This window comes from Amyelois transitella, chromosome 26 (genome assembly GCF_032362555.1).
Source record: "Amyelois transitella isolate CPQ chromosome 26, ilAmyTran1.1, whole genome shotgun sequence".
Lineage (NCBI taxonomy): Eukaryota > Metazoa > Arthropoda > Insecta > Lepidoptera > Pyralidae > Amyelois > Amyelois transitella.
The window spans coordinates 4164419-4192326 of NC_083529.1; the positions used below are offsets into that span (position 1 = coordinate 4164419).

A 27908-nucleotide genomic window follows, 5' to 3' on the forward strand; every position below is an offset into this window, starting at 1 on the left:
TAGACTAGAAGAATTATCAACCAGTCAACCTTTTTGTTTGACTGAGATCATAAGGTGGGGTCAAACTAAAGAAATTTACAATTTGTACTATATTAACAAACAGCTAAGTTGTTTGTTAAGAATCAAATAAATCAAATAGTTTGTCTTCAAAAACTGATGATATCAAAAAATCACATAAAAATATAACAAGACAATCAAGCTCGTACATAGCAACCCCAGCTATCGTATAGTTTACGAGTTATTTTACTGCTCGCATGTTTTTACTATCTTTTGAATATAAATCTATGGTAATCACTTTCTGCTCTTCAACACTTTCACCCTACGATGTTATTTAATATTTATAGGTATGAATCCAATTGTTAGAATATACCATAGATAACAAAATAAAAGTTATAAAATGTTGTTAGTAGGGCCATCTATGTAAAATTTTAAACAAATGAGTAACTTCTTTCTACAAATGACATCATAATTTAAGGTCACGAGTTTCAAATCCTGGATCGTTATTATATGGAGACCATGGCTCCTGTTCTTGTACGAGGTAACTGTGGTAAAGGCTAGGATATGATTACATACATACACACATATAGTTGTCTATATCCCTTGAGGGGTACACAGAGCCAAAAGATTTGAAAGAACTGAACGTCCACGTTTAGCTGTATGATTTAGTATAACAAAAGAGCGCCGGTGATCGAACGGTTAAGTTGCTTGGTTAAAATGTGCTAATAATCCATATGTGGGTTTTTTGTGATAACATTTTCAGGAAACTTATACATTCAGGAAACTGGATGTGTAACCATGATCGATTTAATACAGGTAAGGTACAGGTAAGGTTGCGGAGGACAGATGGGACTCGCTTCGATTAAAAACCAGACTCATTCAATCGAGGATCCATGGTTTAAAAGCATATATAAGCATAGCAAAAAAACGAAACCTAAAATTTTTAGCCCTTCATTTGGTTACTACACTAATAATTAATAGTGAAGCTTACTAGCTTTACAAGCTTTGTATTCTGACATAGTCTCTAAAAAATTCACCGTCCGCATAACATTTTCATTAAGGAATTCGCTTTGTGATCAATCATTTTACGTACTTATAGTGCGGCCCAACAAATCCTTCCTGACTTGGTGGCTTAGCGTCTCATCCTACATCAAAGTAGAGACTGACCATTGAAATCAAAATAATATAAAACAAGTTATTCTACTCATTTTGGTCAAAAACTAGACCAGCCCCATAGCTTGGCACGAGCGACGCCATTTTTATCGCGCGAAAAATTATCGCTATTTCGCTTTTTATCAAGGTAATGCGCTACCTGCCTCTCACCAGCTCCACTTGAAATATTTTGATTAATCTAGATGGGGATTAACCATTTTTTAGGAGAAAAAAATAAAAACACCTATTTGAGTGTTACTATCTTTATTTGTCAAATTTTACCTTAATTTATAAGATTTACATAATCTTTTGTTCATATTCCCTACATCCATAGATTCATAAAATCAATTGTTTCGTAGTCTTATAAACTCTATAAAATCAAATGGTTTCAACTGAAATAAAGTTATAATATTATCTCCACTCATAGAAATTAGATTTAAAATTTTATACATTATTTACAATTTTACAATTAGTTTTATATTTTACAAACAATTATTTACTAATTATAATTCCTTTCTACAAATCTACAAAATATAAATATCTTCGAAGACTTATAAATAACTAACATTTTGTAATATTAAAATTAAAACAAGAACTCATTTATTATTATAGTATTTTTAATTTGTTATGAAATAAATGTATAAAACGTGCAAAAGTTGTGAGTTTGAAATTCGAAAAGAGTGTTTTAAATTCCGAAATAAGTGCATTTACGCGAATTATTCGTGGATCATAGTGAGAAATTGCCGCCACTATAGCCTTCTCCTTCTTTTCTTATTTATGAGACCTGAATAAAATAATTTATATTTTTTTTAATGTATTTTATGTATAGTTTTGGTTTGTAAAGTTTTATGTTTCTCTTTAGTTGACCCTACTTATAATAAGTCCGTCATTGTAATTATATATTTTTCGTAATTATTTACTATTCCCATGCCATATTTTCTGTATAATAAAAATATTGCAAAAATATATATACGTACACATTATCACGTCATATTCCTTGTGAGGTAGACAGAGCCAACAGTCTTGAAAAGACTGAAAGACCATGTTCAGTCGTGTAAGTCCCAATTATGCAATCGAGATTCAGCTGTATGGCTAAATGATGGAATTGAGATTCAAATAGTGATAGGTCGCTAGCCCATCGCCTTTTACGACATCCATAAGAAAGACTGGTCCTATTCTAAAGTGCTAGAAATTACACGGAATTCAAAACTTCATTGCAAATACTTGCGATTTGAAATAAAGTTTATTTCAATGCGGTTTTATTTTTAATTATGTAGACTATTGCGAAAAATGTCGGCATTGTTAAAAAATTCCAACATTGAATATTATAATTATTGCTTCAATACTCAACAGGCATGTGAGCAAATTTGTTTAATTATTAAAATACACGGAGAAGAAACGGGAATACACTGAGAATTTTTAATTAATCACATAAAATTTTATATTTATTTATTGTGTTTTTTTGTGAGACGGTTAATTTGGAAATTGGCATTTTTTTTAAAATATGTATACGAGTAAGATATACATATGTATAAAATATACATATTATTAGGATGACCAAAATTTATACCATGTTTACATTTTTTTTTAAGTATTAATTTATCGCGTTTTTTTATTTTAAATATATATGAACAAATCATTTATAGTTATAATACTCAAATAAATATTATTTCATTTAGTAAGTTCATCAGTGCATCTCCAAATAAAGAAAGTTCAGCAGAAAAATTACTATAATTTTTATAAACTTCATGAGATTTTTCCGAAGACGCCTTAATATTTTACAATTTCCAGTTACATACTACAGTAATAAAAATACCAAAATAGTTTAAGTGGTAGAAAGTATTATACAATTGTAGGCCATTTCAAACGTAGTTTAAAAAAAATATCTCCAATCCTAATTTAAATAATTTATTTCACACAAAATGATTGACGCACGCACTTTTGGAAACAAATACAAAGTAAAATTATTCCGTCGCCGTCGTCTTGCTCATTTCAATATCTATCTAAAATTTAATTAACGTTATTTACATTTCTCTTTGCCGAAATAAGAAGGCCTTTTGACATAGGTACAGTTTCCACTTTAATATTATTTACAAAAGCGAAACATTTGAATACCGAACGCGGCTTCCTAATTTCGAACCACAGGCTTTTCTGTAATTTGAATTTAGAACAATACGGATGTTTGTGATTGGAGAGCAATGTATATCATTGACCAAATAGTATTTGAAATAAAAGCAGTAATTCAATGAACATAGTTTAAAAATATTTTGTCAGAAAGTGTAGAACATACTTTGTGAATATATCCATTTGTACAGTACAGTGATGGTAAAACAAATATTAATCACCAAAAAAATAAAAATTGGTTATAGATTAGTTCATTCAAAATTAAAATCTTAATTATCGTGGCATCGCGTGATATTTATACTAAATACATCTCTTATGATATGACTTATTTCCACTTGTTCTCTGTGACAGAAACAAAACAACAGAAACTATACCTATTCTTAAAAAATGTCTTCCAATATTACTTACATTAATTTATCCGACACAAAATCTACATAAGAGTTTGGACAAACATTTGTCACAAACATTTGCTCCAATATTGGTAAGCTCAGTGTTGTTTTCATCTGAATCCGTCAACAGTGTTGGTGTATAAGGTTGCGATTGTACAATATAATGAGATGAGGAGATTAACCGACAGCGCACAGGGTGATGCTGTGTTAGCGTTCCCATGCTGCATCGCTGCTGGATGTTCACCTGCAAGAAATAAATAAAAAAAAAACTTTATACAATTGTCACTCTGAAAACTACTTTGAATGGTATTTTTCTTAGAATTAAATACGACGTCCTTTTTTTTCAATTAATTCAAAAGTAGAATAGCAGACAGTATTTTCCGATGTAATTTCTAGTAAAATTTTTGTACTCAATATAAATTACCTTATTCATTTCTAAATAATAAACGACCAATTTACATTGATGTAATAATTTTTTCACATATTTTTGTTAGGTACCATAGTTTCGTATATTCGTCTACTTGTTACTATATCAGAACCTTGTTTTAAAGCGTGTTAATATTCAGAGTGCACCTCGCAGACGTGGGATTAGCTTGCATTTTTGGAAACTTCATTAACCTACAGTGTAGGGAGTTTGTAAAATATGGACTATATTAAAGTAGTTCTGGTAAAATACGATGCAGTTACAAGAGAACGCAGGACAAAGCGCCTTCCGAAAATCCTGACAATTGCTCTCTACATGAATCTAGAGAATTTACTGCTAGACTTGTATTATGTCTTAGAGCTAGGTCTTCAAGAAATGTCCTTATAGTTGATGATAAAGATATTTAAAATAGTATTTCAAGTCGGACTGTGATGGTCATAGGTATCTTCATATCTTACTCATACTGTTTTAAGAAACAAAAGTTCTCTCCCAACCAAAAAATCCGCTTTTTACTTTATTATCTAGTTCCTTTATTGTTTGCCGGTTGACTGGAAGAGATCCCTTCATGGGATAAATCCGCCATTGCAAGTGATTTGTTACTTTTATTTGTACTATTTCTTGTTGCTGTGTAAATTTCTAAGCAATAAATATATTACAAACAAACAAACAAAAATACTGATAGTGACCCGTGACGTCAGCTGCACCGTCGACTTCAGTCAAATTTCTTCTTATCCTTATTTTATTCAGCTGACTGGGTGGTGAACCTGAGATTTTCTGAGAGAAGGTGTGATATGGTAGCAGTGACCAGTAAGCTTCAAAAAAGATCACTACCATTAATGATATATGTAGATATTTTATAGAGAAAGAGCTATATGCTAGAAATGATCTGGCAGGGGTTGCTTTTAGGTTCTCAGTGGTGATAATAAAAAAGATTTGACAGTGGGCCTCTCCTCTGGGTTTAATCCCTGCTCTGACATTATTGGCCAGAGCCTCTAAGTTCCTTTTTAGCCAAAGAGTAGTCCTTACCATTGATGACGTGGACATTAACAGAAGCAGCCTCGGCCATGGTGGGCACACAGCTGTAGTTCCCGCTGTCCCCTGGCAGAAGCTTCTCGATTGTGAGCCGTGACGTCAGCAGTTCCGTCCACTCCGTCTTCAGCCTGATCCGCGGCTCCTCCGCTATGTCATTCTCTTCTAATTCCTTATATTCTATTAGTTTTGATCCTGAGGAATAAAGTTAAAGATTAATAATTATAAAATTTGTATGATTTTTATAAGTGGACCATAGGGCATGTAGATTATATTTCTTTGGATATTTTAGAAGGCTATTTTGTATTGGAATTATATAATTAATTAGAAATTAATCATTATGATTACAAATTAAAATTTATTAAACAAACCTAAAAATTACAAACTGTAATTTTAAAAGTACAGTTCCCTTAAATAGAATGCTGTATTTTTGAATTGTGCTTAAATGTACGAGTATATAAATAATAGTAAAAGCCTATTTAGTAGAAGTAATACGTTAACTTTATTTAAATAACTTCACTTTTATATGACAGGTCATTTAATATAGTAGCTCTTGCAACCTATAAGCGATTTCCTAGAAAGTTAGGTGATTGACTTGCCATTACAATGGTTCTAAGAATAGAAACAGCATGCTTACACGCGAAAGTGTATTTAACATAGTCGTGGAAGGAAATACACCGCTAAGGTTTTTATTTGAACAAGGAAAATAACTGCAATAGCACACAATTTTCTTCAAATTATGAAATTGGTTTGAGTACAGGTTAAAATAAATTAAACAGGTTAAAGAAATTGTTTTATATGGCTTGGAATTTGGTGAAAAATCTATATAGGTATTGGAAAGTGAAAGTTTAAGATATAATATAAATCTTCCTGATGATAGTCTTAGTTACGTCTTCACCTCTCTTGGGAGGAGCCCTGGGTTCGCTTGCGACTTAGCTCCTTGAGTAAGTAAGGTTTTTATTTAAAACTACTCCTCTCCGACCTTCGCAAATTTCCGCATAAGAACCTAACACATGTATATCGTGTTTTGTAGTTAAAAATCAGTTGTCTACCATGGCATAGCTACATTTAGCAATTGAAATAATGTTCCTTAGAAAATTAAATTTTAATTAAAATAAAAAATATTTGACGTACATCAAAAACTTTTCACAAAAACTCAAAATACTAAGTAGACTTGACGCTAAACCAGTTAAATAAATTAAGAAAAGGACATTGGGGAAATCTCTTCAAAGTCGCATAAACAAGGAATAAATTTGCCTAAATTATTAGAACGCAGACTAATGTAATAAGTAGGTTACAAAACTACGTCCAATCAAGACCGATTATAGTATTTTCGGGGCAAATTGTCCCCGAAATTAGGCAGTCAATTGAACATTGAGGACGTAATCAAATAATTAGGATTTCCTGTAAAAGGAACACGACAACAGTATTTTATGTTATTGCCGGAAATGGTTTTACTAAACATAAAACTAATTGATTTGTACTTTATTAATTTAAATTGGTGTAAATCTAATATAATTCTTATTCAAAAGAGTGGGCTTTTCTTTAGCCATACACATCATTTGCAATCGTTCTAATTGGAGAGATTTTATGCGTGACTTATCATCCATTCGCAAAAAAATATTTTTATTTATTTCACCTTGTAAGGAATAATAAAATTTGACAGAGTAATACAGGCTACTTTTAAGGATGTTTCACACGCGAATTTTTGGGTACACAAACACACATATGTATGTATATTAAATCACGCCTCTTTCCCGAACGGATAGGAAGAGACTTCATCTTTGCCACGATCCCTGCACACTTCTTTCGGTTCATTCATTCATCACTCTCTTCACGCAAGCTCGCTGGTTTCGGGTACTCTTGACCTGACCTTTTGCCAGATGGTCTCATGAAATCAAGATAAGTTCGTCTATGCTTTCCCACTCCACTAGTATTATTAATATCCCCTTTTGATACATAGATAGATAATTCAACTATTTGATTAGCCAACCTCTTTCATTCATCTTTACGACATGACCGAAGCATTTTAGCATTCAGTTTTCTCTTCTTGTTTCTATATCTTCTTTCACATCACATTTTGATATCACTTATTTACTTATCATATTTCTGGTTAAATATCAAATTTACCCGTATGTAGATAACTTTTAGCCATTAAGTTAGAAGAACTTGAACGAAACAAAAGGTAAATCGCCTGAACTCTTATAGACATAACACAAGTTATAAGGCGTGCAGGTGGGACAATAAAGCAATAAGAAATACCCGATCAATACTTCTAAGAACTACACAGTTCAGTCCCCTGTGTTGTTAGGAAACTTTAGTATTACTCATTGTTTGTCAGTTTATTTTTAAGATTTTATATTTAATTTTAAACACGTTTTTATAGATGGCGAGCTTTTGCCCGTAGCTTCACTCGAGAATTTAAGGCCACTTACAAAAGAATACAGGTACATACATACATATGGTCACGTCTATATCCCTTGCGGGAAAGACAGAGCCAACAGTCTTGAAAAGACTGAATGGCCACGTTCAGCTATTTAGCTTAATGATAAAATTGAGATTCAAATAGTGACAGGTTGCTAGCCCATCGCCTAAAAAAGAATCGCAAGTTTGTAAGCCTATTCCTTAGACGCCTTTTACGACATACATGGGAAAGAGATGGAGTGGTCCTATTCTTTTTTGTATTGGTGTCGGGAACAACACTAATGTTTTTACAGATATAAAAGGTACGCTATGTCCTTCTTCAGACTCGTAATTATGTATACGAAAATCAAGAAGATTGATTTAGAAGATAACGCGTGGAGAGACAATAAACAAGCTTACTTTCGCATTTATTATATTAGTTGGGATAGATAATGAAGTTACATTGGATTCTTCTTAAGATTAAGAAAATAAAATTATGATGGTAAAAGGAATGATAAAAATAGTACAAAAATAAATATTATTCGGTTTCAAAGTAGAGGAGGCAGATTTTTACGATTTAGATAGGGAAAACATCATAGGAACACCTGCACTTAATTGAGATTCAAATAGTGACATGTTGCTAGCCCATCATCTCAAGTAGAATCCATGTTTTTAGCCTTAGTCGCCTTTTAAGCCCTCCATAGGAAAGATATGGAGTGGTCCTATTTTTTTTCCTGTTAGTGTATACATACCCTTATACCAAAATATGGTGCCCAGGTCATGCGGACCCTGGCTGAGGATGCACGTGAGGGACAACGAGCTGCCGGTCTTCACGTAAAGGTCCACAGGGCCCGGGATGTGGGCTTTTGCCTCTGTGGACAAAAAGAGGTTTTAATAAATTCTTTCATCGTTATTGATACGAGTATTGTGGCGTCTTTTGTTTCTGAGAAAAAAAAAAAAACAATACATTAATGATCATACTTTACGCCTTGTTCCCAAAGGCGCAGTAATTTAAGCACTGTAATTTTACCGTTGACACGATCCTTGCGTATCTTTTTCGCAATATTTTTTGTTTAAATATATTTTAATTTAAATATAAACAAATAATATTTTTTCCCCAGTAAACCGCAGCACAAACAAGTCAACTAGATAAAGTAATACTATCATCATTAATGTAAAACACGGCTCTTAAGAGATTCACATCTCTTTATGACATAAAAAAACCTACTTGGCCACACTTCGCCTCGCTTATTTACCTTAAATAAAGACCTTCTAAGCCATTACCTTTCACGAAAATGTCTAAAGCGGCAGAGTTGTAAAAAATTCTATGTAAAAATATCTCGAGAATATCAGCTTCGTGTAACAGAAATAGGTTTTCTGGTTTATAAAGTTCGAGTGAACAAAAGTAGAGTTAAGAAAGTCGGTGGTCTAATCGATAAGGTGCCCGCCTAAAATGAGTGATGCGCAGAAAGGTACAGGTTCAAATCCCACCTCGGCCATGTACCAATGACTATTTTCAAAGTTATATATATTATTAAAGTTATATATATTAGTTTGAAAAGTAACCGATGCTCTTACGTTCAGGGAAAACATCGTGAGGAAACCTGCACATTCAGGCAACTGAATGTGAAACCATGGATCCAATACGGGTAAGGTTTACCTGCAAAAGAGTTCGAGTCTGCCGAGGTCAGATGGGAATCGCTTTGTGTAAAAACCTGACTCACCCAATTTAGGATTCATGGTCAAAGGCATACACCGGCCTCCTCTCCACAGAGGTGAGGATGCAACCGGGACTAAAGCCAGGAAGAAGACTAAACTTAGGTAGAGTATTTTAACAAAGACACACGGTTTTAATATGTTATTAATAAGTCTTCTACTTTACTTATTGGCAAAAGGCCAGGTCAAGGGTACCCGTAGCTTTAAAATAAAATCGATTGTTATATAATAACCCTAAATCGTTAAGCTTACACGAAAGAATATTGATGTCGTGAATGAAGTATGCAAGGGTAGTAAGCATGTGGAAAGATGTAGCCTCTGCCAGTCCCACTGAATAATAGGCGTGTTTGGATGTTCATTAACTATTCCTTTAATTTCTATTAACGAAAAATTATACACTTGTTTATATAATTTATATATGTTAATCAAGGAAAAAATACAACTAGATATATAAGGCGCGTCTGGTTTATTTTTGTGTGAAAATCTTTCACGCAAATAGGACTTAGGAAGGTAGCTTTTAAAAACAATTGAGTCATTGTAAGAGCCTTAAAATGCCTTACTCAAACAAAAAGTTGAAATTTTCAATGAAATACAAAATACGAATAAGAAATAGGAACTAATTTTACGAGTTTTGTACAAACCTCTTTGTGCTATTGTTCCGAGAACGGTTTCTGAGAATGTAATGATTCATTAAATTCCCGAGAGTTTATTATTATAGAGCAAAATACTAGAGATTATTCTTCCTAATTAGCCTGAACAGTTATGTAAAAATAAAAATACGTTATATTAAAAAATAATTATAATATATGGATAATAATACATCATTAAACCTGTTGACGAGATTGCATGAAGCGAATTATGAGAATGTGGATGAAGCGTAAGTAATATGCAGGGTTCGTGGCAAGTAGAAAGATGTAGTCCCTGCCGGAATGAGGCGTAATTTATGTTTGTATGTGCACAAATAAATAGCTACTTTGTGTATTAAATTAAGTAAAAAAAATCTGGAACCAAATCACAAAAATATCAACTTTGCTCAAATCTAATTCTGAGAGAGGATTTTTCTCAACAACACTCAACACTCAATTTTCTTTTTAAAAGAAAACAAGTCAGCTTCAACTTCTCTAAAATTCTATTATATATAAAAAAATCATCCAACAACAATTAATAGCAATCTCCTTGTATAAAATAACTTTAGTACTCTATAAGTCTCGACGGTCTAAAAGGCTTTACGATTTAATCTCATCAAATTTTTCTCGAGCACTAAATGTGTAAAATATATAGAGTACACACACGTTCGACTGAATTCAAAAGGTAGTCGCTCTGCTCTTAGATTGAGGTCACTGCGGACCCTGGGCTCTAATCCAAGTTGCACGTGACCAGAACAAACGCCATAAGTATGCTTTGATCAACTATACATCTGATTATTACACGTCTGAATTATTTTATAAAAGACTAGCAAAAGCCCGTGACTAAAGTAAAATGAAAAATCCGGTTTCCTCAAAAATCCTCTCTCAATGTACCCCTACATCACTTATAGAACCATATGCCTTATTTTAAGTCCGTAAACCCCGTGGCACCAATGACTATTTTCAAAGTTATATAGTGGTTTGGGCTGTGCGTTGTCTGTCAGTCACTCAGTAACTAAAGTGTTTCATTAACCAAGGGCGGTATACATCTATGAGCAAAAATATGTTTTTTTAATGTACCTATCTATGTATCTTTGTAACGCGATAACTTTCGAACCATTCGTCTGTTGTGGTGAAATTTTAAATGTATGCAGGACCTTTAAATAGAATGTTTAAGTTCGTGTAGCATCAATATCGGTTAAGTGGTTTAAGAGATTTTTACAATGTTGTAAAAAATATTGTGCACGAGGCCCAAGTTCACGGCAAACAACTAGTATGTATATGAAGATTCTCTTCTGTACATGTCTATATTGTGTCAAAATTCTTTACGTCAGAAACGTGCTGTATCATCGATAAACTTTTTTCTATCTCAACAGGCATTACAAAATAAGGATGCTGAAAAGGCTTTTCTTAAAATTGACTTAGGCACTTAGGGTTGGTACTGAATGGGCTGATATCATGATATTACCTAATTTTCGTATAACAATGTTTCCTACTTTTTCGCAGAGTATACAATACAATAACTCATCATTGCATCACAATAAATTGCATCGAATTCACATCTATGTAAAAAACATTGCAACAAGATAAACTATCGGATACTTAAATATTCACATCAAATTATGTATTTTTATACAAGGTCCATCCTATCCCCATTTAAAAAAATAAAAATACCAAGTTATTTAGCCTTTTTTTCAGTGAACTTTATAAACTGCACACTTCTTAAATAATTTTTATACAACAATAACAACCAATTTTGAATACCACCACTTATTAAATCATAAATATCGCAAAAGTACCCATATTTAATTTTATTCATATGTTAGACAATACTCATCGAATTATAACGTTAGAAGCGGAACAAGAGGAAGTGGTTCAAGACGTGTTGAACTTCGGCCCCATCCAAGTTATTAATGTTAAATATTCAAGCCGGTTGACAAAATGCAAGATTGCATTGTTGTGCATGCTGCACTCGGAAACTAAGACAAGGAACTAGAAACTCGTTAAATTTGTACAGAGTTTAGCATTATTGATATTATTACGGAACCATGTCAAGTTAAGATAAACTAGTGTCGAAACTTCGTTATGATTAGACGTGATCAGAGTTGGGTAATAAGTTTTTGCCGTGGTAACGTTATTAGAATTCTCAATTTATTCCTGTGAATGCCACCTGATCCAGGGCGTCTTTTTATCTAATTAAAATACTGTTGCAGGATCAAATGTAACGGTAAAATTGAACATATATTTGAACACGTCATAACAAAAACAAAACAGCGACAGTTTGTCGCGCGATAAATACGGCGTCGCGTGCCATACTGAGGCCGGACACAAAATACTTTTGCTCACATTGAAACCTTGGAATATAAAAAAAATACTTTAGTTTGTAGTATTCAATTGTTTGTATAGAGGAGGTAAGAGCAAATATGTATGCATCAGACAACAATTGTAACGTTACACACTTACTTTTGCATTCATAATATTAGTTGGGATTACGATTACTGACTCGGATTACGATTACTGACTCGGATTACGATTACTGACTCGGATTACGATTACTGACTCGGATTACGATTACTGACTCGGATTACGATTACTGTCTCGGATTACGATTACCGACTCACCGACGACATTCAGTTGGAACGCGAGCGACATCTTCGGCTCGGTGTTCACTTGACACTCGTATATGCCCGCGTCCCTCTCCTGCGGGAACTTGATCTGTAATGTCCAGTTCTCTGACTTGTCTGGTCTGATTACCTGGTGACAGATGTAATAACAATAATAAGAACATTTTCCTCAAAACGGGAATGGTTCAGCCTATTTTTCGTTGGGATCTAGATCTCATGGGGATTTAGATATAAGATTTATTATTTATTAATTTAAATCACGTCTTCATTCCTTACGGGGTAGACAGAGCCAACAGTCTTATAAAGAATGAAATGCTACGTTCAGCTATATGGCTTAACGATGGAATTGAGATTAAATACAAATATTGATATTGAATTGTTAATTGTTAATAAAAATTATCATTTCAAATGGATCAACTCTATAAAGTTAGTTCAGAAAATTCAAAGCTTTAAATCATTAATGTAAATATTTCAAACTTAAAATATTGGAAACTAATGAAGGTTAAAAACATCACAATTAGAATGTCCCCAAAGAGGGGTAATGTTTTTTTGATGTATTTTTAATAATATGGCAGTAAACGCTACTTAAATTGATGGAATATTTAACGTCTTTTAAATACCTGTTAGTTTATTTGGTACTGATCAATATCTTTTTATTTATGAATTATTTGTGGCTATTACATACCAAACGCATATATATATATATATATAAAGCGTTTTCATAAAACCAAGTGCATGTCAAATAAGTTCATATGTGAGCGGTGTGCCGTGTGGTTCCCGGAACTTTAATTAAAACTCCATCTCTTTCCCATATGGATGTCGTAAAAGGCGACTGTGGCATTAAACACATTCACATAATGCTGTGCAGATTTTGTGGGTTGTGGAGGTCAGAGGGAGTCTACTCTTATAAAAACCTGACTCCCCAACCAGGACCAACCCAGTCCAGGATTACTGTTTAAAGGTGCACCCAGGGCTCCTCTCCCACCAAGAGGTGAAAATGTGACCACCTTGGTAGGAATTCGAACCCGGGACCTCCGGTGTCACAGACAAGCACACTACCGCTGCGCCACAGAGGCTATTATATTTTATGATTGATGATTGTGATTCTCAATTACATTCACATTCACACATTCAGATTCACATTACCTGAAATCTTTGATCTGACGTGTATGTTAAAATCCCTGCAGTTAATATATGTAAGTCCCTTTTCCGAATCCATGATACCTGAAACAAATGAATACATTTAATAACTTTTACCATCATACGGGCAATACAAGTGGTCAGAAATTAAAACTAGTTACTAAAAGTTTAAATTACTTTTTCAGTTTTATATTAGCTCAGTATGAATTTTTCACAGAATTACTAAAACTGATTGACTTTATAGTGCCGTGTGGTTCCCGGCACCAGTACAAACGGACCAAACCATCTCTTTCCCATGGATGTCGTAAAAGGCGACTAAGGGATAGGATTACAAACTTGGGATTCTTTTTTTAGGCGATGAGCTAGCAACCTGTCACTGTTTGAATCTCAATTCTATCATTAAACCAAATAGCTGAGCGTGGCCTATCAGTCTTTTCAAGACTGTTCGCTCTTTTTACCCCACAAGGGATATAGACGTGACCCTATGTATGTATGATTGACTTTATATTACATTAAATTACATTGACAACATGTTGAAGATGAGTCCTGAAATGGAGACCGAGAGCTGATACCAGAGGGCGTGGTAGACCACCGCAGCGTTGGGTAGACGATATCCGATGGCACGGAAGCTGAGACTGGATAAGCTGGGCACAATATCGCCAAGAGTGGAAGAAGAGAGAGAAAACTGAATCCTCAAAAGGCCACCATGATGATTATGACGACTGACAAATGTTAGCCAAAGTCACTGGCCTAGAGATTTGATATTTGGCATAAAGTTTCTGTAGGCTTGGGGTTTCACTACAAGAGAATTCTAGAAATTCCCACGGGAATGGAAATAAACTTGCTTTTTCGCTTCAAATGTTGGTGTTCTGTAGTTCATGTTTTGCTTATAATACAGAACCTAATATTAAATATTGATTTTAATCTCCGATTCAGACTAAACCATTAGTCAATGTTGTTCCAAACTACGCGAGAACTTTATTAAAGTTTTGCTTAGTTATATCCTCATATCTGACGATCAAATCCTAGGTTACTGAACTCCCGAGTCTAATACATCTTCGGGGTTAGGGAGGTCATTGATCTCACTGATGCCTTAGTCCAAATTAATGCGATATTAATACGGTAAGGGTAATTACTGATGCTATAACAAGCAGATTAATTAACGCAAAATATTTTTTAAGACTAATTAGCTGGGCTAGCAACATGTCACTATTTGAACCTCAATTCGATCAAAAGGTAATACGTCTGAACGAGACCTTTCAGCCTTTTCAAGACTGTTGGTTCTGTCTACCCCGCAAGGAATATAGCCGTGACTATTGCGCGTGTGCAAACCCTAAATAGCTTTTGAAATCCTGTAAAGCTTAATTTTCCTTTTTCATAACTTCTCATTTATAGCTCTGGTTTAGTTTCCGTCCTGCAAATGTGATTTATCTTAGGTATTTTTATAATGTTATTCACATATTTATATTGATATATTGACAATATAACAGGCTATAAGTTAACTCAAAGCCACCTGCATTTTTATATCTGGGTGAGGTTTTATACACAATTTACAGGTCACCTAGAAAATATAGCTTTTAGTGATAAGGTCGTCTTTTGCTGTTATGTTTTTAATACTTGATATTGAATTTGATGGTATCTATTGTAGTGCAATAAAGAGTTATTGTAATATGACCGCAAAAAGACTAATTTAAATTTAAAATTATTTTCTATTGTATGTGAATTGAAAATGTATAATTTAATGAAATTATTGTGATTTGGATCTAGAATTAAATTAAATAACATAACAAGGAAGGAGCGGAATCTCCTGGCACAAGCATATTTTTGCTTAAAAGCAGGCTCCAGCAACATGCACAACCATTGTAATTCGTTGATACCCATTAAACATATTTTATTTTATTTTTTATTTTAATATGAACGTAAATAAAAAAATGGGGAAAACTTCACGTGCCGTGTGGTTCCCGGCACCAATACAAAAAAGAATAGGACCACTCCATCTCTTTCCCATGGATGTCGTATAAGGCGACTAAGGGATATTCTTACAAACATGGGATTCGTTTTTTAGGCGATGGGCTAGCAACCTGTCACTATTTGAATCTCAATTCTATCATTAAGGCAAATAGCTGAACATGGCCATTCAGTCTTTTCAAGACTGTTCGCTCTATTTACCCCACAAGGGATATAGACGTGACCATATGTATGTATGTATGTATATGGAACGTACTTGATATAATATACCAATCAATACTGAACTCATACAAATGGTACGAACTAAAGCGACGCGAGGCGACGCCTGATCCATTCTCATCCACCGAGATTGTTCTAAAATAGCCTGATCAATACAACCCCAGACCTCAGCGGAATGGATGTCGCAAGCTGTAACTATTTATAACCCCCGATGATAAAAACAGGTGCTACAAGTTTGACTGGTCTGTGGTGTCGTAGGCACCGAACGGATTGAACGATTTCGATTTTGTTTTATAATTGAATGAAAAGTCAGGAGTGTTCTTAGCTGTGTCAATGTGCATGGAATTTAAAAGTGGCACAAACACTAAAAAGACCTGTCCGATTAGTTTTCCATTTTTTACAATAGATGGCGTGCTTCCATTTTACTATTTTAAATCTACCAATATATCTAATGTTTATACGTAGCGGAGCAAATATTAAATCAGTTCTCATAAATTTAATTCCTTGTATCGTCCCATTTAAATTGAGATATAGGGTATGATTCAATACTGACTGGGACATTGAGACACATCTGAGAACAGATCATGAATACGAATAGTTGGAATACTTCGTCAAATTCAATAATTTTGGGACATTCGTGAGTTAGCGTTGTTCATTGTATCACTGTTACAATTAAAGTTATTGTACGCTAGTTGAGTTGCGGTTCCTTTTGTTTATATCTCATTGTTTTGTAAAATTAACTTTTTATACACACGGTTTTGAACCTGACATTACATTATGTTCCTTGATGAAATAATTAAAAAATATATTCCTGTTACAGAAATTATTTTCGAGAACGGGAATGATCTGAGGTTAACTTCTTTATAATGAAATAATTAGATATATACGATTATTTAATAGTTAGTGTTCTCCTTTTTAGTGGTCGTGATCGCTAATTAAGACGTTATGTATTTTAAAAAGCAAAATTGTTACTTAAATGTCGTGGCATTTTGTGTCAGCCATTTAGCCATGATCACTTCCAACTATGATAGAATAATATACACTTAATTAAACCGCCCATCGTAGTTGTAATCAAAGTACCTACAGGAATGACTTATCATCATCTTAACAAATTACGTAAATGATATTTAATGATCAACGGTCATTATGGAAATTAAATGTATTTTTTTTATCTCACATATTTTCAACCCTGTGGTTATAACATTATATTCAAGGTACGAATTTCGACGCTTTCTGTGTCATACTGAATGTAGCCTTCGAGTCTTCTCTAGAGTATTGGCATTCATCATCTATTATATAAAAAATACGGTCGAATCGTAACCACCTTTTTTAGAAGTCGGTTAAAAAGATAAAAATAAATATTACCGCTTTATCTCCGAGCTGTTCAACCCTACAGTGCAAAAAGGCGGTCTGCCCGACCACCGTGGTCACGTTCCGTGGCACGTTGTACTCGAAGTAGGGGAATGACCCGACACTGTCTTCGCCGTAATGAGCTGTACCTGTGAAGGAAATTTTATGGGTCATTGGAAATGTTAATAAGTATAGGGAGGCAACACAATATTTCCTATTAGAGCCATTATATAAATGCGCAAGTTAGTTTTGTTATTCGTATGTATAGCTTACTAAGTTTTATCATTATCATTATTTTTCTCAAATTATGTACATATTCTGTGCCGTGAAAGATTAAACAAACTATATTCGTCAACTCATGAAAAACTCTCTTTTAATTCATACATACACATATTTTCTCGAAATAGTGGGCAGAAACTACATCATTCCGTTTGCCAGTATGCGGGGATCTTTAAATTTATTGTGTAAGATACTTAAAGTACAAGATAAAATGCGAAAGACGCGTAATTATATGAGCCATGTGAAGACTGCAAATAATTTTCTACATTAAAATATTCTTGCGACATTGTACAGCTTATTCCATAGTTCATTTCGTAGAATTTCAACGGTACATTCGAGAAAATGTTATTGCTTTGGTAAACGTGACTGAAGATGTCTCGTTGCGTAAGAACGGCTTAGTCCTCATTATAAATTCTGTATCTAGAAAGACTGAATGATAAGTCTTGTAACAAAAGGCGCATCCCACGGGCACTTCTCCTAAGAGGTGAGGATATATTTTGACTTTGGAGGAGAAATAGTAATGTAACAAATATCTTTTGAAAAGGCCCCGGCTGGTTTCCTACTAAAAGGGGCTGAAATATGGAAGTGGCAGATTATAAAAATAGAAAAAGACTGTATGTACGTAAATATGTTATGTACAAAGAAGACCATAGCAAAAAATTAGTGTCTAATTGGATGGGAGGTGATAGAATGAAATGAAAGAAACTGTTAACTGTCACCTATGGTAATCAGATTAATATTAGTATCACACCAGTTAAACACTGGGATTTTTTATTTCCCTGCAAATATTGTTAATAATATTAAAAAATACATACATACATATGGTCACGTCTATATCCCATGCGGGGTAGACAGAGCCAACAGTCTTGAAAAGACTGAATGGCCACGTTCAGCTATTTTGCTTAATGATAGAATTGAGATTAAAATAGTGACCGGTTGCTAGCCCATCGCCTAAAAAAAGAACCCCAGGTTTGTAAGACTATCCCTTAGTCGCCTTTTACGACATTCATGGGAAAGAGATGGAGTGGTCCTATTCTTTTTTATATTGGTGTCGGGAACCACACGAAAAAGATATAAGATTTTTTTATTTGCTAATTTATGTACATAAGAAACAAAATTACAAAGGTTTAATAACAAACACGCAATATTTAATAAATGCAACGCTGTTATAGGTACATTTTATTTATGCAAACTACCCTTAAACCAGACGTAAAACAAACAAAGTGATGGAAATCCACAAAGTGAATTTCAGTACAAACATCAGAAATTGCTGGGGATATTAACATAACCGGCTTACCTAGAAGCCTGTACAGGCCACTTGACCTAATAGCTTGCTAAAGCCTCTTAACGTTTTAAAAGGAGCAATCCTAGCTAATGGTAACGTGTGGAAGCAGGATTTCTGAGAATGTTGGAAACCTTCTCAAAATTGTTGCACGTTGAGCCAGTTACTGGATACAATGTAATGAATTGATACAGTGTTAAACGATGTTTTGATATAGTAATCCAAAAAAAAGGTATGATAAGTTTGATTTAAGTTTTAAGCTAACTATTATTATGTCATCCGGTCTGCGTCGGATTTTATGCTTTGAGATATCAGAGGCAATGTGCATTTACGGGACATTGTCACTCTTTGCCCTTTGTGCCGTGTGATTCCCAATAGAAAAAAGATTTTAGGAAGTGAAAATATTTTTTTTTATTATTAAATAGGACTTCTCCATCTCTTCCCCACGGATGTCGTATAAGGCGACTAAGGGATTGGTATATAAACTTGAGATTCTTCTTTTAAACGATGAGCTAGCAACCTGTCACTATTTGAATCTCAATTCTATCGAAAAGCCAAACAGCTGAACGTGGCCTTCCAGTCTTTTCAAGACTGTTGGCTCTGTCTACCCTGTAAGGGATATAGACGTGATGATATGTATATATGTATGTCACTCTTTAATGATATTCCCATGCAGACATTGCTTCTCTGGGCTTTTCTCCTAGAAGGATGGTACAAAGGCAGAAACACCAAGGGAATACGTATAACATCTATTTTTGAATAAAATCAAAGCAAAATCTTCCAGTATTTATACGTGAAGTAGCTCTCTAAGCTAACTTGACCTACTTAGCCAGCACTAGCCAGTGACTTTATCAATGTAAAAACTGCAGCACTGAACACCTTTACATGCTGAATATTAAATGTCTACTAACAATCGTGTAGTTTCTAAGACTCGTGAAACAGACAACGAAGGTTCCATTTTGTCGTTTCATGAGAAACTATCTTACTTTGCTTATTCTTTAACAGAATTCTGTAATTTTATGTAGGTCTATTGTTATTCCATGTCTTTTGTTTTCATGAAGGAATAGGCGAGAATTATTTTTTTTTGAACGGATCAGAATTAAAATATATTAAATTAAATGCAGACTTGAATGTATGTGCTGAACTATCTGTCAAAACAATAATAACACAACAGAAATTCTGGAGAATTTCTCGCAAATATAATAAATAATGCGTAACATGCTTCGTCAACTAGTCAATTTTCTTCAATCAAAAGGCTTCATCAAATAAATTTGGTTACTGTAAATTATTATTTTTGTTTGAAAAACCTTTTTGAGATTACATAACTATTATTTTCAATTATCTAGCGTAACGTATAATTAAGTTCTCCAAGCACCCAGCAAAGTATCAGTTAAAACTAGTTACGGACCTTTACGGAATTCCGTTTGTCCTCAAACTGAATTTCAAATTGCACAATTAACGCTGACAAAAGGTGTGTTGATTAAGAAATTATCCAAAATGGAGCATCTGAACCCCGTGTTACAACCTTCAAGCCACCGCTCATTTCAGACAACCCTTTTATGTCAAAAGTCTTCTGTTAGATTGGATGTGGCATTTTGAGATTATTCTACCTGTGAGTACAAAAATATTGTGTTTTTCTATGTGCAACACCTATCTACTTAGGAAATATAAATGAGTTTGGTGTTTATGTCTGCTAACTCATCTTTGACTTTTAAAAATAAATATTTTAGTAGTCAAGGAATAAGCATTGGTATTTCTATTACATAAATAGTTTTTGTAATGGCATGGTCCTATTATCCGATTTTTATTTTATTTTCGGATAAGCACGACCTACCAGATTTTAATGTTCAAATTTGTGGAGATTTAACACACATATCAGTCTGAATGAGCAAAACGGATAGATCATGAAATCATTTTTTTAGCAGCTCTACAAATAAGAATTATTTTATCATATAGTATGTTATGGATAAATTTTGGTCCTTAATTCACGAACCATCTCTTTTTTTCATTCGTATCATAAGTTGCTTAATTTTCCCTAATACATTTTATACCATGTCCATTGCTTAATCTCCCTAGAAATACTGATCTACGCATAGTCATACCCTTTTACAGTAAAACCGCCGTCATTTAGCGAATTGCCAGCTTTAAATCGCTCGGTTAACATCTCATTTACCGCTTTTTATGATAATGTTTATTTTTAAAACATTCCTTCACGCCACTCGAATATGTACCGTACAACATCAGCATTAAGTATATTCTTGTTTACTTCACTGACAGGTGGACAATCAGTGGCTTCAATAGCGGTTTCCTGAGCTATATAATTAAAGTTATATAGTTTTGGGTCACATTCGCGATAGTGGGGTCGTGACCTGAAAACGGGACCATTTGGATTTTCATTTCTGCTTCTGTTATTACAACCCTTTCTTTTAACAATATTTATGTTAATGAAGGTGTTCATAATTTTGGGAAATTATTTAGCAAAATTTTTTGTGCCTACAGAATAAGGCGAATAAAAATAAATGTTTTTTCTTTAAAATGCATGAAGCGTACGAAGTAATTAAGAGTACGTAGGTAATGAATAAAATTGATAAGATAATATGGCATATTCATTGCAAGTAAAATAAAAGCCACAAAACTTTTATTTTACTTGCAATGAATATGCAGGATTCTCAATTTAATAAGGTGTCGAATGTAAGACGAGAGTAACTTTATACAATTGGCCAATTTTAAAGCATATGAATCATTGTGGTTATTGGCCAGCGGCGAACATCAGGCTCTTTCCTAGTAAAATAATCGAAACAAAGTCCAAGACGATAATGATGTCTGATGAAGTGGATAAGAAGAAAAATATAATAAAAATATGCAGGGCTCGAGGTTAATGGGCATGTAGCCTCTTTATACCTTCTTACTATATGTATGTATATGTATGTATATACATATAACACGTATTTATCCCTTTTGGGGTAGACAGAGCCAAAAGTCTTCAGGTAAAAAATAAACGGACCAAATCAAGTACCTACCAAATTCAGTCAAAATTCATACCCAACACATTTACTAAGGGACACCACAGCCTAACTTCTACACCTCACAAATGATTTCAGTCTATTGATTGAAATACACGCTTTGAATACGAATGACTTCTATCGTCTTAAAGTTTGAAGCGATGTCGCGGAAGAATACCCAATGAATGGAGACCATTGTTACCATGGATTGCATTGAGAAATAAATTGCGAAGTCATAAAACCTCAGGGATTTATGAATGAAATGAGTAACTTTGTTCTTGGTGTTACGGCTGAATTATTTTAAGGAAGCTTTGTAGATAATTTGCATATAATAGATATTAAAGGAAATAAGAATGTTATTCAGTGTGACTAAAACTTAAGGTTTCTTGAACGACACAAACTTCTGAATCTATCTGAACATCTTTGTCAGATATATCAATTAATAAACACATTTTCATTTTTCATCTCTCACAATACGACGAATTAAAAAGATTCTGTGCGGTAAAATTATCATATTTTTATATAAATATAGGATTTAAAAGAGAAATCAGCGACCTATTGATTTTGATCGTTATAACAACATACATTTAAACCATCCTACGAATTCATATTCTCACATAAAAGAAATGCACTAATTTACACACGATACACGAACTTATTCAATATACACATTTTTATTGCGACAAACATCATTACAAGCGACTTTTATGTCTTGAATGTATGGTTATCCTTATTTTCTCATAAAGGCCAAATATGGTTGGATACCGTAATTTTCGCTTTATTGAATGAGCTTATTTTTCTTATCACGGTTATGATAGCTACCTGGTTAGTGGTGATTCGCAGAAATACAGAAACATTTCATCCTTTCATAGGGTGAATAATACCATTGTAGAAATGAGGCGGTTCGTGTGTACCGCGCAGGGCAGTCTTTTAGGACCTTTTTTCTTTTTGAAGGTGCGCTAGTATAGATTTAGTTTTAGTCATAATGTGAGTTAGACAGTATAAAGTCATATTTTATTATCTACGTCTAAATTTTAATACAAATATTTACGCACTAAAAAACGTTTGCTCACTGTGTTTCGAGAATTAAAATATTTTGAATATCAACTCAAACATGCCTATTTAATAAATTCAGGTGTTTCGTTTAATATATCCATCACATACTTTAATAATATTGGCGTTGAGTTAAATATTAATAAATTCCAAATTAAACTCTGAAATTTGTAAAATATCTCACGTTCGAGCAAATTCAGTGGTTACTTACCTATGATTCGGAGTACATTAACACTTCATTATAATTTCACGAAAGCCAATATTAACTAAGGAAATTAATGTTCATAAAATGAACCAGAGTAACCTCTTTTGATGTAAATTGAATCTCATATGTTTACGCCTTATTTATGTATTTGCAAATAGGCAGTCGTTACCTTGGGAAGCCAAGAATGTTAGGGTGCATGTACATAAGAGCGAAAAAGTAGGTTGAAAGCAGCGCCATCTTATATTGGTATGACATAGGATTGAACATAAAGTTATTTTGGGGAACAATTATTACGCCAAACATTAAAAGTAGAACAGCAAAGTAAATCGACTTATTACAAAGAACTATGAGACAATATATTGTACTTTATTTGGGCTGTTAGTAGGTAAGCATTTTTTCATAGACCAATTAGATTTTCAACTTGTTTTCATCATCGTGTTTCTGTTAAGTTTCCTTTCATTCTAACATTAAGTAGAATATTGATTTAATAAATATATAAATTAAATTAATATATAAATTAAATTATATTAAGTTTATAATAAGTTCACGAAAGGTAAATACAATTTTCAATTGTAAATTTCAAAGTATTACTCAAAACTTAAACAAAGAGAGTGTAACCTCAGCCTTAGTTATGTTTAGCGCGCCTCTCACCATGAAATATTCTGCGTAATAAAGAAAACTTTTTGACTCGCTCCTCCTTGCCGAATAATTAATCTCTTTGAGACGTTCGCCGAAGTGCCGTGAGAGGGATTTTAATTCAATTGCTTTAATAATTATGATGCGTTAGGTGAGAAATAATTCTAATTTATTGCCTGAGTGTTATCTAGGTGCTTGTTTTAGAACATCGGCTGGGGGATTAAAGTCAGACTTAAAAAAGAGACCTACGAATTCTACTTTGCCCAGACCATGCTATTTTCTTAATAATGTACTTAAGTTTATTGAATAAATTTGAATAACAAAAAAAACTTAAACTGCTCTCTTACTAGTGAATGTTTAAGATAACATCAGTGTTAGGCGCTTGAAGGCTTCTTCTTTGGAGTCGTATACATATATACAGACATAAAATCAAGTCTAAATTCTTTGCGGGGTAGACAGAGCCAACGGTCTTGGAAAGACTGATAGGCCACGTTCAGCTGTTTGGCTTAATGATAGAATTGAGATTCATATATTGACAGGTTACTAGTCTATCGCCTATAAAAAGAATCCTAAGCTTATAAGCCTATCCCTTAGACAATAAGGCTAATTATTTCATTTAATTGATGATGCCTAAAAGTAGCCATGGAAATGCCGTGGTAGTGTACTTCCTTTAGATTCCTTTGTAAATAAATAAATATTTACGGGACAAATTACACATTGAGTTGACCTCGAAGTAATTTCGAAACTTGTGTTACGAGATACTATCTAAACTATTATATTTTATAATAACTACATAGAATGATAAATATCCAAGACCCAGACCAATCAGAGAAAGTTCGTTTCTCATCATGCCCTGACCGGGATTCAAACCCGGGACCAGGTGTCACAGACAAGCGTATTACCGCTGAGCCACAGACGCCGTCTTGTAAACAAGAAGTTGGACAATTATGATTCGCCTTATTATAATTCGAACCCGGCATCTTTTGCTTACGAGGCAGATACCTCAACCATTCGCCCATCGCTCTATAATCACGTCCTTTCTATTCATAGACAAACAAACAAGCCCCTAACCTTCATCAATAACGTATTCAGCCCAGCCCTTCCTAGTTACGTTTCGTTACACGTTAATTGCGTTTACGTTCTGGCAAGTAACAATTACGAGCTATTAAAATAAATTGAACGGAACGTTACTGGCTTGTGGTTAGAATCGAATGGTCTTATCCATCTCGATACAAACCTGTGTGGTAAGGGTACTTAACCTGCGTGTTAGTCATGAATGTCACATGTTTTGATTTGAATTATGACCGAATGAATAGTTTATTAATTTTGTATGAATAGTACCTAAATACAAGCTTTTTTGAGGGGCTTCGCTTCCCTATTCTTAATCATCCCCTCACGGAATTCTCAAAAAAAGGAGCCTATTCCTAAAATTCTATTTTATTATATTTACGTACCTCCCAAATTTCAAGAAAATCGATTCATTCGTTTTTGAGTTTATTCGTTACGAACATACATTTATGATAAATGGATATAAAATTTTCCCGTTACTGAGTGACTGACTGACAAACAACGCACAACCATGGGTTTACACAATTTTGTCAGGTTCCTTATGTGGTCTACAGATGCACTAAGGGAACATATATTGTTTTACGCTCTCGGGGTGGAAATCCTCTGGTTTTTAGTAATAGAATATCCAATAATAAAAGTATTACTTTTAAAATTTTATTTGTTTTATCTCCTATGTAAAGGTAAGAACGTAATGTGTATGTGAGTAATTGTAATACAAAACATGTAAATAACCATTTATAGGTACTGCCTTTACATATTAGGCGTGCCGTAATGTTCATATTTTAAAAGATATTAGAGAAAATATTATTATTTTTGCAATTATTTGAACCATTTCGAAAAACTAGTGCGACACAAATTAATAATATCCGAATATGCTATTAAAAGAGAGTGCCCTTAAATCACAAATTAATGAGATTGCAGAAGTGGAACTCATACTATTCTCAGTGTTTTTGTATTCTATTCGCCATTAAGCCACACAGCTAAACATTCAAAATTATTATATTCTGCGACGTCCTGTCAGGATCTTAACTTAAATTCAAAATTTACCTACTTTACTAAACCTGGGGTTGGCGAACAACCTGTCGCTGTTTATCTCTCAATTCTATCATTGAACTACAGATCCCTCCATGTAGGTAGTTCCATTATATTGAAAGATAGAGACGCTTACTGATATTTGGACCTGTACATTTGGAAAAGTAGACATCTAACAACAAACGAAGTTAGGCAGAAGTCCTAACATGTAAAACCCGATTTTTGTAAGTTCTTTCTTTGTCTTTCTAGTCTTCATTTGACAACAATGAAACAGTTCTGTACCAATTTTATTTTACACTTAAATCGTACAAGAAACAAAAGACATTTTAGTGTGCACAGATGGTATTAATGCGTTTCATTAAGATCTTGCGACAAGGATAGGAATGGATGGAAGTGGCACAGATGTAGGTTATATTGAGTGACACAGCTTGGAAGAAAACTGGAGGAAATTAAAAACTGTCTCGATTGGGCGCTTTGTTCGGTCATTAGTATCAAAAGAGTATTGGTAACTGGACTGGACTTTTAAGTCACGATAAATTGGAATGGCTGAATGATAGGATTTTACATTAAGACAGACAGATATAGATAGCCAATCGCCTTAGAAAAGAATTTCCATAATTTCACAAAAGCTACAATTTGTCAGTATGCAAAGCCGCAAACTCAAGCTAGTAAACAGACTATGTAAAATATTTTATCTATTAATTTTTTTTTATAACAAAAATGGAAAATCTATATTTTCTACATCTGTGTACCAACAATAATCACGAGAAACGCAACTCTCGCTCCCAAGTTGACGACTACCATACTAATTACAGGATTCACTTCCCTGGGTGGACCTTAAAATACGGGTTTAATTTAACTTCTTAATTCTAAATCTTTTAGCAAAAACATGGGCGTTCGTGAGACCCATGTAAGCTATAAGAATACCTTACTTGTAATAATCCTTGTCGTTGGATGTTATAACTTATGCTATACCAATTTACGTATGTTTAATCGTTTTGTATCAGACATATGTTAAAACAATTTAATATTTTAACATTGACCAAGTGATTTGGTGTACTTTGTATGATAAAATATCTAAGCACCGGACTTATTATAAACCCTAGACTAAGACAAAAGTTTGTTTAACCAAAATACGTAAGCTAAGTCAGTCTAGGTAGATGCGTTTTCTAATTAGTCCATCATGCAAATATTTTATTTTTTAGCTAAATACATACATATAATTACGTCTATATCCCTTGCGCGATAGTCAGAGCCAACATTATTAAAAATACTGAATGGCCACGTTCAGCTGTTTGGCATAATGGTTGAATTTAAATATTAAATAGAGACAGGTTGCTAACCCACCGTCTAAAAGAAGAATCCCTACTTTATAAGCCAGTTTCTAACAAGCTTTTAAGGCAGTCAATCACTGTTCCCTTACATATATTTTTATATAGATAATCTATCTTTTCAAAAATGGATACATATTCTTTTTTTTGGCGATATACCCTGCAATAACTTTGTACAAATATCACGAAAAAATAAGAAATAACAGATTCAACATGAAAATAATCACATTAGTTGTTCAAATATTTGAACGGCCATGTTTGAGGAACGCAAATACACTCTCATGTTTAATCTTAGAATTTGTTTTGTAATATTTGATACCATAGTATGTTTATCGTTGCATTTATCTGAGGTAAACATACATCAATTAAGTTCAGTTCAGAGTCAGTACAGTCTTGAATGCCGGGTTCGGCAAGCCTATAATTAGGTATATTCGGTTACATTGCCTGTGTCCATACAAAATTTCACCAAAATAGGTTCAGGGGTTTATCTGTGAAAGCATAACAAACAAACAAACGCAGTCTTTCATGTTTAAATTTAGTATGGTATAGACTAAACGGTTCATAATTTTTATTTATCAATTTATTTATACAAGTATGACAACAATAAAAAAATGATTGGACCACTCCACTCCAAACAACCATGGGAACGAGTCCCATGGTTGTCGTAATAGGCGACTAAGGGATAGACTATTTAGCCAGGAAACTGTCACTGTTTGAATCTCAATTCTATAATTAAACCAAACAGCTGAACGAGGCCTATCGGTCTTTTCAAGACTGTTGGCTTTGTCTACCCCGCAAGGGATATATACGTGATAATATGTATAAATGTATTTAAACAATCATTTACTTGAGAAAAAAA

General features: G+C 33.6%; 1 protein-coding gene across 1 annotated transcript in view; it reads right to left on the minus strand.

The window, feature by feature from the left end:
* Window positions 1-3658: 3658 nt before the first annotated feature.
* The window catches only part of LOC106131982 (zwei Ig domain protein zig-8), a 105989-nt gene continuing 81739 nt past the window's right edge, over window positions 3659-27908 (minus strand). The window contains exons 3-8 of the mRNA XM_013331262.2: window positions 17177-17310; window positions 13631-13708; window positions 12482-12614; window positions 8271-8390; window positions 5113-5310; window positions 3659-3906 (exon numbers count right to left, since the gene is read on the minus strand). Of these exons, the coding sequence (XP_013186716.2) occupies window positions 3773-3906; window positions 5113-5310; window positions 8271-8390; window positions 12482-12614; window positions 13631-13708; window positions 17177-17310 (797 nt within the window). The 3' untranslated portion in view covers window positions 3659-3772. The remainder of the gene's footprint in view (window positions 3907-5112; window positions 5311-8270; window positions 8391-12481; window positions 12615-13630; window positions 13709-17176; window positions 17311-27908) is intronic.